The sequence below is a fragment of the Haemaphysalis longicornis genome, unplaced genomic scaffold (assembly GCF_048455015.1).
Source record: "Haemaphysalis longicornis isolate Haplotype H1 unplaced genomic scaffold, Haemaphysalis longicornis Haplotype H1 scaffold_7, whole genome shotgun sequence".
NCBI classification, from domain to species: domain Eukaryota; kingdom Metazoa; phylum Arthropoda; class Arachnida; order Ixodida; family Ixodidae; genus Haemaphysalis; species Haemaphysalis longicornis.
The window spans coordinates 177444855-177458894 of NW_027526422.1; the positions used below are offsets into that span (position 1 = coordinate 177444855).

General features: G+C 44.8%; 1 protein-coding gene across 1 annotated transcript; it reads left to right on the forward strand.

The window, feature by feature from the left end:
- The first annotated feature begins 5323 nt into the window (after positions 1-5323).
- On the forward strand, positions 5324-13686 carry LOC144146684 (sulfotransferase 1C4-like). Its single transcript, XM_077678612.1, has 2 exons — positions 5324-6062; positions 13673-13686. Exons 1-2 carry the CDS (start codon positions 5324-5326, stop codon positions 13684-13686), a joined length of 753 nt encoding a protein of 250 aa, XP_077534738.1.
- The last annotated feature ends 354 nt before the right edge of the window (positions 13687-14040 follow it).

The following is a 14040-nucleotide window of genomic DNA, read 5'->3' on the forward strand; positions in this document are numbered from 1 at the left end:
GGTGAGTTTCAGCTACTGCTTCTTCTACGTTTTTGTGGGTTTTCCTCTTTTAGCTCGGTTTCGGCTATTTATGTTGAATATTTTTCTACACCGTGGTTTTCAACCAGTGCGGGTCCGTTTTGGCTGTTATTTGTTATTTCTTTCAGTTCCGGTGGCTTTGTATGCTCTAGGTACGTTTATGCTGTGATATAGGCTCCATAATCAAGCTCAAGTGACGGCTGGCTGTACTAACTAGGAAACGCATATGCGCTTCCATAGCCATATTAGAGCTGATTCGGTGCCTAAATACGCTTTAATTGGTGCCAAATCGCTAATCAAACGCTGATCAAAAGATGGCGCTGTTAGCGTCCCGATAACCAAGGATTGAGCGAGGCAGTGGTGGTGTATGGTGGTATAGAAACAACCGAATACAACGCTACCACACACTGACCCGCTTGGTTAGTTTTGATAAAATCAGTCGTGATTTCCCTAAATTTACCTAACATTCTTTTGATCTTCAGACCTTGGGAAAAATCTTCCCCCCTTGGAACCGTGATGAGTATTGACACTGTGTCGAAGAAAACATAGTGTCCTTTCAGAGCCCCATGAACGCTGGCATCAAGCAACCGCTCGAGCGTAGCTCGCGCGCTTCCTTAAAAACCGGTACTGTCGCCCCAAGTACGGACGAGTAGCGCCATCCAGCTGCAGCCAGGAAAGACGTTGCGCATGCCACAGAATTTAAATGAGCGAACGAGCGCTTATTGTCGCGTAAATGTTCTCTCTGGCTAATATGAAAGCCGCCGTTTCATGTAGCCCGGCAACCACAAGCAATTTATAAACAAACTGGCAGGAATAATTTTAATTTGGCAGCAAACCTTCTGAAATCGGAAGGGTGGCTGTTCGTAGTGTAGAATCTTGACACTACAATATGTGTCCCGGTCACGTGACCTGCAAACCTAGCAGCTACTGTAACTGTTGGAACGTTTATTCACTTATTGAAAACCTTTAACAAAAGTATTTGTGTAAGTTCAAATTGTATATGTATTTTTGAACATTCTTTTGAAAATTTTTAAGACATGCCGCCCGCCGCCGCTGGGTTGCTCTAAGTGTGGCTACATGCCCAGAATCAACGGCAGCGTTCAGTAAACAGACCCAGTGAAGGCGCTTCAACGATTGTGCCTGAGTCAGGGGCGTTTGTTTTGCCAAAATTTCAGTTACCAAATACGCCAACGGCAGCTTAAAAAGATGACGCGACCAGGGAGAATCGAACTTCCGACCTCCACAACGTGAAGCCAGATTCTACCTGCCGTCCATCACAAGAGATGGCGCCTTCATGCAAAATAGACTGGTGAATTAAAAAAAAAAAACACATGAAGGAATAAGAAGGCCTGCCTTTGACACTTTTTGTAGCTGGGGACATGTTTTAAATATCGCTTTTTATTTCGCATACAGACAAAAGTTGTTGCCGTGGTACTGTATGCCATGGTTGTCACCATTAATTTTCGGAGGACACATTCGGCTCGTAGATCTAAAAATGTTGATTTAATAGTTTCTAGTACGTTCTCAGCAAAACCGTTTCTGGCTAAGGTGCTTTACGCGATGCCTTTTCATTGGGGATAGAGGATATATAGTCCACAAAAATCGTTTATCGGTCTCTTTAAGCACTTCCAGTGAAAATCTCGGGGATAGCCAGTAGCGGAAGCACATGTGTCCACGTTTTTGCTATTTTCGACTTTATTTTACAAAGAGCTACGCGTAAGAGTGGTGTGTTCATGTTCTCGGTCATCTAATCTATCGACTGACAGCAACTTATATTTTTACTTCACTGTCTCTTTTGAGCTGACCACTAAACCATTGATTTCATTTCTCTCGAATCATCAGGAGTGAGGATTTCCCGAAAGGTAGGAGTTACAGCTATTAAATAATTGATTTTCATGGTAGGGTTTAACGCACCGATGCAACGCAGGCGAAGAGGAGCGCCGTAGTGGAGGACTCCGGATTAATTTGAACCACTTGGGGATCTTTAACGTGCGCCGAAATCCCGTACACCCGGGCGTTTTGCTTTTCACCTTCACCAGAAAAGCGGCCGCTGCGGCCGGGAATCGAACCCGCGACCCGGTGCTCAGCAGCGCAACGGCTTAGCCACTGAGCCATCGCGGCGGGTTATAGCTATTAACTATACTCGGTTACAACTCAAGAGCGGCACCACCTCATGTAGTGTATCACTCCGTCAAAGCGCCGGACCCGTGACGTCAGTGCGCGCGCGTTTTGAAAGGGGTTTGCTATGAATGCGTGATATCGTCTGCCTTGTCTCACGCAGTTTGTTTGTCGTCACTGTACTCGTTTATAAGCATATTAAGTCAAAAATATCACGGGAACGGCTCACGCCATGTTCAAGATATTCCCAGTAACGCCCTACTTGCGCCGCGAGGAGAAATATCCGTCTACGGTGATAACGCACAGCTGCAACTTTCGGTGCCGTTCTTAAGTTGTCACCGCGTATAAAACTTACAACGAAAGTCCCTCGTCGGAATTCTCTGTAGAAAAAAAAACAGTGCGATCAGTGAACATTGCCTTCCGCTTATTAAGTAATAAGTAAAGACTTCCTTTACTGGACATTAGGATGACGATGAGGTCCGCATACCTCAAACATTTTTTTTAAATGTCGAGAACGTCGGGTGTCAGATGTAAGTTGTACAGTAATTAAATTTTTGTCTAGCCAGATAAATAAGAGAGTTTCGCCGAACAGAAGGTAACGCAAGCGTGAAATTTAGGCGTCGCTTTGGAGTAGTAGTTGTTTTGAAGGGTTAGGTCAGAGTCAGAGTATTGAAAGTAAACAAAAAGCAGATTTGTGTTGTTAAAGGGACACTGAAGTGAATTTGTCAAGCTCCCGTTTTTGCTTGCACTGCGTAGACTGGCTCACATTTGCACACTTTTCATTGTTTATCCGGTTGACAAATCGGTAATTATTTTACAAAGTGCGAAAGAAGAAAAACTACCGCACCAACTAAGCTGTGCAGTTGGGAGGAGGGGGCACCGTGATTGGACGATGCCCAAGGTTAGCAATCAAACAAGTTTCGGTTTCGGTTTCGGCTCTGTAAAACAATATGTTTGACATCCGATAGCGTCGTTGGATGGGCATTCTTAATGTCCCAGTAATCATATATATAGTACCACGCTTCTGCCATGTTGTCGGCTGTAAAATGCATACGATAAACCTCCCAGGACGGCTTGGAATCGTAGCATTCACTAGCCGAGGCCTACGCAGTGCATGAACGCCCTCCGCGTCCCCGCATACGCACAAATGCATGCGATTTTCCCCCATATTTGGAGCTTGCCTCACTCATGCCTGTATCGTAAAAAGCATGTTCGCACCAGTCCAACGGTCTGTTGATTCTGGCCTGTGCCCACTGCCGCAAGCAGTTGGTGCTTATGGCAACAGCACGCCAACGTGAACTCGCTAGCGCGCCAGTGCCAGGCTGCGCGAGTTCTGCGGACTAGTTCGTGGAGCAGTGAACGTTGCGGCTCAAAAAAAGGTGAACTCAGTATAGAAAACATTGGCGAAAAACGAAAAAGTTACCTTATAAAAAAAAAAAGCTTGTAGCCGCGGGGATTCGAACTTGTGACGGGCAAAACACTATAGTATATACTTGGCGCTCCAGACCACACGGCCACGAACGAGAGCGCTGCCGGCAATGGAAATATAAGGTATATAATATATAACTAGTTTACACTTTTATTTAGTTTTAGTATTTCAAGCAGCTTAGGTGACTATTTGTTGTATTGCGCTCTTGCAGTAAGCGTCCCCCGAGTTTCCACAATAGCTCGCGTCTAGCAATTGCACTTCTTAGACGGAAAAGCGTTCGCAGATGCGTAGTCGTGCTGCTGACCGCTGTGCTTGTTCGCCCAGCGCAAAAAAGTGCTTCCCGCACCCTAGTTTACGCTGTACGGTAAAAATATCAGTTGATTTTATTTCCTTAGTACCTATATTGACTTCGCTGACTCTTCTACCCCTTCAAGAGGCCTTATATTTTCCTACTGGCGTACCAGTCAGCGAAGCGTCGTATGTGCGCTTGTGCAGCGCTTGTGTGAAGCGACCTTGACTTGGAGCTAGAAACAGAGTACAAACTAACGAAGTAAAGAAAGGCACATTCTTCCATTCACAAACGTGTTGTGGCTTAGTTTCAACTGATCTAGCGAATTGCCATGACCCGTCGGCGGCCGGCGGACTAAACGTTGGGCTGACTGACTCGGTCGCGGAAGGTCGGCGAGCCGTGCAGTAGCGCAGCCAATTGCCAGCTCCTCTCCTGCTGACATCACACGAAAACGCCAAAGAAAATGGGCGAGAGTGCAGAGAGGAGAAAAGCATTTTCGAATTGATTTTTCTACTAAATAAATTCGCGGGGTGGTGGTCGTGGTTTGCGACGGGAAAATGAAAGGAAATTCACTGGGGATATTTTGAGCTCGGCAGGGAGCTCACCTGCATACAACCCAGTGCAGGGGAAGGGAAGTAGAGGGGGAGTGATAGGATAAAGAAGAAAGAGAGAGAGAGGGAGAGAAAGGTATAAAGAGAGCTGTCAGTCCTAGAACGCTGTCAGTCCGGGCACACCAGTCAATCACTGCACTCCGGGCTACAGCCGCTGCGTGAGGCCGGTCATCTCCAGGAAGTGAAGCAGATAAGTGAACACTTCCCGTTGGGTTGCCGCAGGTCCCTTCGGGAACATAAGGTCCTCCATGTCGGCGCTGGGAAGGCCTCGACGATGGAGCGCTCGGTGGAGCTCTGCTCTCGGGCCCGCGTGGTGGGGGCAGAAGCAGAGTAGGTGCTCGAACGTCTTTAGTTCGGAACAGTCCGCACATGTAGGGGAGTCCTTGCGGCCGTGTCGGTGCAGACGCTCCGCCACCTTGCAGCAGTAATAAATTCGCGTAAACGTGCTCAGAGTGGTCGAAACAGGGCCTAGGGACTCCGGACTACAATTTGCGCTCGTAATCCCGCATTGTTTACAAATCACTTCAGTGTCCCTTTAAGACCTGTTTTGTACGATTGTACGATTTTGTACAGCCCATCTTTAACAGAGCTAATATCGTCCTATCATAAATAAATCAAAGTGCATGTGATTAAAATTTTGAGTGTTTGATAAAATTTAAACATTTGGGGATGAGGGACAAGTGTCACAACTGCTCTGATTAAAGCTTATTAACCCGTATCGCATAGAAACTCTTGCTTTAATTACCCTGACGCTAGAGGGCTCAGTTCGAACTGAGAAAAACTAAGTAGCTTGGTTCCGTTCATACCTCCGGCGGATTAATTCTTGTCGCTTACATTTTAGAGCTTTTACTCACCCTAATGGGACCGAAGAAGGCATACTTTCAGGTCATCGATGGCGTCCAGAGGTGTCCCAACCTCACTGTAGCAGTCTTCAGCGAGAGCCTCACGTTTAGAGCATGCCCGGGTGATGTGCTCCTGTCCTCGTACCCGATGGCGGGAGGAAAGTGGGTCAATTGCATTATCCAGCTTATACTGAACCATGGACAGCCGATCGCCACCTTCGAGGAGTTTGCCCGAGGAGTACGCTCATTAGTGAAGTCTCCGCTGCCCATGCGACTGTTCTCTACCGGCATGCCACCACAGCAGGACACGATGAATTCCGGGTCCATGTACGTGTGCGTCGTGCGCAACCCGTGGGACTCGTGCGTGTCCTTATATCGCATGGTGGCTGACATGAGCAACTACCGCTTCCAGGACGGAACATTTCACGAGTTCTTCGACTCCTTCCTCGAGGACAGCTTTGGCTTCCAAACATACCTTGACGTTGTGGCTGAGGGCTTTGCCCTGAAAGATCTACCGAACGTGTTATTTGCGACATACGAGGATCTGCAAAAAGACGCCGAAACGGTCGTGTTAGGGCTGGCCCGTTTTCTGGATGAGCGCTACGCTGTGGGTTGGGAGGGCAACGCGTCCTTGTTGGGGATAATCCTTGAGCTGTCGAGCGCCCTGAGAATGAAGGATGTGACGGTGGCGACCATGAGGCGAAAGGCGGACAGAATCGCCGTGAGCAGCAAAGCGGGATACCGCGGAGACAAAAGCAAGTATTGTGTCATAAGAGGCGCTCCAGTTGGTGAATGGAAAACGTTTATGACCCCGAATGATCGGCAACGACTAGAGGCGAAGATTTGCCAGGTACGAGACAGGCCTCTCTGTATTGAGCTGTGGGAGGGTATCAGGGCTGAAGCCGCTCGTATGTCTGGGGAGGTTCCCAAATAAAGGCGCTGATGAAAAGTGTTTTTCGTCGAAACTGAACCACGAGCAATAACATGCCGGCGAGTATACGCTGCTCCCTCCAAAGAAAACTTTTGTCGTTGACTATGTGTGTCTTTTTCAATTTTAACGCCTAAATTCAGGTTGGAGCGGTGTAGAAAAAATATGCTCAGGTTTCTTAGAGAACTGTAGCTCAAAAGAAATCCATTCCTCAGGCTGGTCTCAGCCAAAAACCATCAATAACGAACTTCTAAGCTATCCTAGTTTTTGGCGAGGGGAAAAACTCAGAAATTCCAGCAAAAAAAGTTTTCTTCATTGCCTTAGTGTATTGTTCTTTCTGATAAAGTGCATATAGGCATTTGCTCAGGATATTGCACGCATCTGCGGAAACAGGTTTGTTATATCCCGCAGAAAGTAATCAGTTTTACGGATTTCAAAGGTCAGGAAGAAAAGAGAAATGGCAATTGACAATAGAAAAATTACAAGGGTGAATAGAACCTGAAAATAAACATTGTAAACGATGTAATACCATGCGAGGAAATAAATAAGCAGGCAAAGTCAACATGGGTGTCCGAACGGGCGCACCGTGCAATGTCAGCCCTTCACATGACACCAATGAAGGAGCTAGCAAGGAGTCGCAACTCTGGAAATTAGCCAACATGTCCCTCACAACAAGTAACTAGGCTCCTCACAAATGCGGTAACCGAGCGGCGACCATGCAGTTACAGTCTGCTGGCGTGACTGCAGCAAACATGTGCCGTAATACGACAAAGTTGCGGTTAGTGCAGCATTTATTTCATAGCGACTACATAAACAGCATGTCTAAACTACCGGCATGTCAAAGCTGCATAATACATTCTTGTAAATGAAGAAACTGCTGCGTTTCGTTTACTCTGTACTTTAAATTTTGAAGGCCGCGATCGCTCTACAACTGGCCTGCCGAGCACATGGCACGAAGATTTTAGCGCCAAACCTAACGGCTATGAACCGAGCCTTTCTCCCACAAGTGGCAGACAAGCGAGTGTGATATTGAGGTCTGGGAAAGTTTTTGTGTTTTTATGCAAGGGCGTGAATTGAGGTTGTATATTCGAAACCCTGTCATCGCTATTGTGAGCGATGATGATAAACATGCTCAAAGCGCGAAGGGTAAAATAATAATAATAATAATAATAATAATAATAATAATAATAATAATAATAATAATAACAATTTATTCACTGTACATATACAAATACATGATCCAGCCCGCATAAGCGTGTGGGGGTCGCTTGTGTGCGTGGATGGGCAGCCCAGCGAATCACAGTTTGTGATTGAACATAATAAATATACATATAGCCATTTACAACCAAGTACTAGATTTCCAACATAAGAAAACAAGCTCGATAAATGAGAACACGAGTGGGAACATACAAGACATGCGAACACACTGCAATTAAGGAAGGTTCGGAAGAAAGGAAATAATACAATCGTTACATAAAGGAATGCAAGCTTGGTGTTCAAACACAGTAAGAATTACAAACGGAAGAATGGGAAACTTTATGCGTCTGTGCTCAACCACTGTCGAAGCAAGCGTTTCACTGTGGTGAAGTTAGGGATATTGGGGTCAAAGTGAAGCTTATTAAATTAAAATGGAATATAGAAGCGGCGACTTCTTTTACCGAAATTGGTGTACACACGAGGTAGGACGAATCGTTCAGTGTAACGTAGCGGCTTTACTTTAATGTTTACTACTTTGAATGAATCATCAAAATAATTTTTCATTATTACATGAAAAATACACTGCTGGTGCACAGACAACATGTCAAAGAAATACATAATTGATTGAAGATCGTTATCATGGTATCGCGTACCATACAAGGTTAACGGCAATTTTATTCAATATTCGGTTTATAACGTTTAATTTGTAAGGGGAAGCAAAACCATAAACAATCAAACCATATTTGATAATAGACTCACCTAGACATTTGTACACCATTTTTCTAACGGAAACGTCACAGCACGACCTCAAAAAATACAAATATATACAAATCAAACGCAACCGTTTAGCCACCTCCTCAATTTGCAGACTCCAAGATAATGTGTCGTCAAAGATCAAACCTAGGTATTTAACGTTGTTTACAAGATCAAGTTCAGAGCACGAACAACCGAAACATTGAGTACCATGGAGAAAAATAGAGTAAGTCGGCGCTGGGGATTTATGCGGGCTATGAAAACATAATAACTTTGTTTTTGATGTGTTAACAAAAATACTGTTTATGTTGAACCAGTCGACCAAAACACAAATGTCCTCTTGAATAATTCGAGCTCCATCATCGTATGTGTCGCAGGCCAATGCAAGAACTGTATCATCCGCGTAAAGTAAAAATTTTTGATTTCAAAGGAAGATCGCACAGTTGGTTAACATATATATTAAATAATAAAGGCCCCAGCACAGACCCCTGTGGTACTCCATGGTCTATGGGAAGCGTATTACTACTGCAATTTGAAATACGGACGCATTGAGCCCGATCGGAAAAGTAATTATTAAAAAACAGCTTATAGGGTCCTCTGAAACCAAAGGTATCTAATTTCCTTAGCAATGACTCGTGGTTAACTGTGTCAAATGCCTTTCTCAAATCGACGAAAAGGCAAATTACCATTTTTTTATTATCAAAGTTGCTGCAAATGTAATCGTTAAAGTCTTCCAATAAATGTGTAGTGCTCACTCAGTCCTCTGCGAAAACCGAATTGAACAGGGTTTATTAAATCGTATTTAGTGCAAAATGAAATCATGTACTTATACACGATTTTCTCTAAAATACACGACAAGGAGCATAAAATAGCTATCGGTCGGTAGTTATCATACAGTTTTTTAGAACCTTTCTTATGAAGGGGTCTAATCACACTGACTTTCATTTTATTCGGAATTTCACCAGTAGCGAAGATTTTATTTATTATATAGAGCAATATATTTTTCAGTTTCTCAAAGTTACAAAACAGATCTCGAATTCTAATTCCATCAAATCCAGCTGATTTTGTTTGCGGTATCGATTTAACAACATCCCATAACTCAGACTCATTGACTGTGGGAAAATAGGCTGATTTTATATTTGATGGCGAAGTATATTCATCAAAGCGATTTGCGTTAGCGAGGTTAGTAAGTTGGTTAATTGATCGGACAAAGTGATTGTTAAGCTCATTCGCAAGTGTCACGGGAGCTATATCCGGAAATGATTCTTGGAGCATCATATCAATGTTCTTTTTTTGCGGTCTTCCTACAATACTATTAACGACACCCCATTTTTTTCGTATGTCACGGCCGCATGCTGTAGAATGTTTAAGATGATATAATTTTTTAGCTAACCTTATTTTTGCTGGTATTCTGTTTCTAAGTTGCCGAAACTCTTCCTTTAAAAGGGTATTTTCAGGATTTCTTTGCCACTTTTTTTGCAGAATGCTTTTATATTTACAAAGCGAAATTATTTCTACATTGATCCACGGGCCAGATTTATTTCTCCGTGTAACCGGTATTTTAACCTTTGAGTCATCATAAATATTTTCGAATGTTTCAACAAACAATCTATAAGCTTCTAAGTGGTCGTAGTGTAGCAGGGAATCCCAGTTAAATGATGCGATTTTTCTGTCTACCTTTCCAGAATTTACAATAACTTTGGTATCACCTTCAACGTTATCGTGTACATTATCATTTCCTAACACAGACATAGCAATATTATAATGATCAGAGACCTTTTCTTTAATTATACTGCCTAAGGTAGTTTTTTGGGGCACCCTAATATTTATATGACCAACACACGTCCTTGTCAATCGTTTGTTTAGTATTTCTTCACGTGTATATCCTTGAATCAGATTTTCTGAACCATGACTTCCAATAATGTTAAGTAGTCGGTAACTCCTGGCTTAGATGAATTAGATGTGTCAATGTTAAAGTCGCCAACTAAAATTACCTGTTTATTGCAACTGTGTTTGATTAAGAAATCATGCAGTTCGTTAAGACAGATATATCCCTATTCGGGGGTCGGTAAACGCAACAAATCGGGAAATCTTCGCAATCTTTAGTGATAGAAACAGCAATTACCTCTGCCTCACTGAACTGGACTTCTAAACGTTCAACCAGCCAAGTGCTCCGCACAAACATTCCAATACCACCTCCTTTCCTACCTTCTCTACATAGACTAATTAACTGAAAATTGTTAAGAAATATTTGAGAGCATTCAGATTTGCTGACATTAATTTCTGTAAGAACAAGGACATCCAATGAAAGTAGCGTGCAATCAAGGTAAACCTGGAGCATACCCCAATGTTTCTGCAAACTTCTAACATTTACGTGTACTAAATTGAATACTACATTGCTACAATGCTCAGAAGCCCATTCGCATTTTCTGTTTTCCATTCAATGACAGATTCTCAAGTTTCAGTCATCAATTCCAACTATTTTAGACAAGTCGGCTTCACAGCTAATGCGGATCAGTGACATTCCTTCATCTTTCTTAGCATATATTTTCCCATTTTGGGCCCAAAACGAAGCGGTACTGGTTCGCGGTAGCCTTGTTCTTGGTTAACCAATAAAGATGTTTTGTGCGAGCAGTCAGGTTTTCGTTCACGAATATCTTTTCGTCCCTCAAAAAAGTCCTTTTCATTGTGAGGTGCGAAAAGCACCTCACAATGTTGGAATTGACGACATTTTCAAGTTGCCACTTATCCCGTGCACATTTGAAGGAGGAAATTTAGTACCTGTCACTACATTTTACCCTCTAAGAAACTTGGAAGTGTATTTGGACCAAAGTGCCACTGTCCCAAGCTGATGTTTGCTGTTTTTCAACGCATCGCTGTACTGCGGGTGACGTTATTGCCGGTTAAGGGCCGTGGGCGAAGCGGTTTTCAAACGAAGAGGCATATGAGCGTCTCAAAGAAAGCGAATTAACATCTTTCTGAAAAACAGAAAAGTGGAACACAAACAATTAATGAAACGGGGTTCAGCGCACGAACTCTGTCAGCTCGAGAAGCTAGAACAGTGAGCGTCCTATAGTCTGCATAGAAATCTTGGAGGCGGCGGCGGCTGTGGAGAGTGGAAGACACCTTCGCTGACCAATACCTACGGTCGGAGCCATGGACCTCCATGGTCGGAGCGGCTGTTGACGCCGTGGATGAGCGCAGGCTTCCGGAAACAGTCGCGGCGCCATGTCGATGCCAGCGGGGATGGCTCCCGAGAAGGTTTTCGGCCGTTGGACGTGAGCACAGCTTGCGGAGCGCATGCGCCAACCCGCCGGCAGCGGCATGGTAGCGGCGGAGGTCGACGTGGACTGTCACGTGATGTGTTGCGAAGGCTATGGCCATGGAGGAACTTTTTACTTCCTCCATGGCTATGGCGCCGCTGCCGTCAACTGAAATCAACTTTTTGGCGACGACAAACCTCGGCTCGACTTGGTTAGCAAACTGATTTGAAACAAATACATCTGCGAGAAGTTTTATCGAAGTAAATTAGCCTGTTTGAAAAGATTTACCTCTTTTAGGGGCGAAGCTCCTCTTTCTCGGGCCGTCTCCCGTCCCTCGTTGCTGCTGTATCCGGCATAATAATGATGATTGTGCCAGGATCCCCCTAGAGATTGGCAAACCAAGGATTGGCCGAAGAGGTCAAAACGTTCAACGCGTTCGTTGCTACCCAACGGGTAGGAGAGGAAGAAGAAGAGGTTGTCGTTCGTCGCCCGCGAGCTCAAGACACGTAGCGGGGGTACGCGACACAAGACGGTCAGCAGAAGACGACGGCCAAGGCGGCTAAAATGTCCCACACCGAATTCGCCAACTTACCCATGGAGATTCTCATCGTCCCAAACAAGGCGTACACAATAACCACAAACATCGACGTCGTTGACGGGCTTGTCAATGGAGCGGTGGTAAGTGCTGTATCCGCCGCCCACCGAGTCACCACACGTGACAGAGAGACGCAGACGCTACCTCGTACCCACGGAAAAGAGAGCCTTTATTCTTGTTACACGATATTTATAACCGGGCTTGCGGTTGCTGATGATGATGCTGGAAATTGCCCACCTTAGCACTGTGCGCCACCTGGTGGCATGAACAGACTACATTACACAACACAACGTCCCTTCGTGGGTACGAGGTAGCGTCTGCGTCTCTCTGCCACGTGTGGTGATTCGGTGGGCGGCGAATACAACATAATGGCTTATGTTATATCCGCCGCCCACCGAGTCACCATCCCGTGGCAGAGAGACGCAGACGCTACCTCCTACCCACGGAAAAGAGAGCCTTTATTCTTGTTACACGATATTTATAACCAGGCTTGCGGTTGCTGATGATGATGCTGGAAATTGCCCACCTTAGCACTGTGCGCCACCTGGTGGCATGAACAGACTACATTACACAACATAACAGTAAGCTTGGCGTGTCGAGTCTTTACATGAGGTGCTGGCGAATGTTTCACGGTTTTACCGATAAGCATTTTAGCTTCGCCCCTCTCATCATCATTCACTTCGTGGAGATGGCGGGATTTTTTTCTTGCCTAAATTAGAGTACGCTAATTCTGTCTTTGACCCATATCAAGCTTAGGATTACGCACTCCATCGAATTTGTTCAAATTTGTGCTGCGCGTTTCATTCCATCCGTACACTCCTTCCATTCCAGCATCTCAGCATGGAAACGTCAGCTCCACTTGCCATCATTGAAATCCCGCCGCCACATATCTCGTCTCTCCCTTCATCAGCGCTTCTTTTATTCTCTCTCCCGCAATAACGAGATCATAGTTCCAGCGCATCGTATCTCTCGCCATTCTCACCCCAGTGCCGTGTATCTCCCATGTACAGTGTCAACGAAAAAAGATTGGCACAAGTGATTCATGACTAGAGCGGAATGATTGCGGCAGGCGGCGCTGTTGTCAGTGCTCCTACAGCGACAGTGCCAGGCACATTCCATTTTCTTAAAAAGGGGTGGTCGGCGCTAAGCACTCCCACAAACAGCTTGCATTTGAACTGATAGCTAGCACATCGCTTATCCGCAAAATCATGCGGCAACTTTTCTGCGAACGTTCCTTCATTTTTTCTTTTTTTTTTGTAGCTGGCGTTGGGAGCAGCGGTGTTTTCTTTATCGCAGTTTTCACCCAAGCTCCCAGTTTGCTGGACGATAGTGTCAAAAGCTGTCGTCACGAGTAAAAATACAAGCCACATGAACGTGCGCTTTCAACAGGCGAGTTTATTTGCTCGCAAAAAATGAACGCAGCACAGCTCTACATCATTATTGCCTCTAACATAAGTACGGAATTCATTACCGAAATTTCAGAAAAAAGTTGTGGAACGATAGACAACTTTCCATGCAAATTAAAATAATTGATTGACTTTTGAAGAATTAAAATAAGATCGTGAACGCAAGGGTATTAATGAAGCGCGAACGCTCCGCTAGCTTCCACAACTTTGCGCGTGCGCGCAGGCAGCGAGGCGTAGAAGGTGTTTGCATAATCCGGGAGGCCTTGAAGTCGCGTCCATTCATTGTTCACCGCCTCCGAAAGCAGATCTGTTGACGCTCCATGTAGGTGCAGCCTTGCCAGTCCCTGCTTCATCAGGCCCCACACGTTTTCAATATTATTCAGGTCCGCTCTTTTTTGGAGGCCATGGGAGCTCCTGAATGCAGAGTTGCTCGATCTTCTACCTCACCAGCCTTTAAAAAAATTAGGCATATTTTTAGTCCATCAAGTTTAAACAGCTATTCCAGTACCAAAGGATAAGAACAAAACACAATTTATTAGCTTGCAATAAATGGAATTCAGCGCTATTATGTAGAGGCCTGAAGTCAAGGGT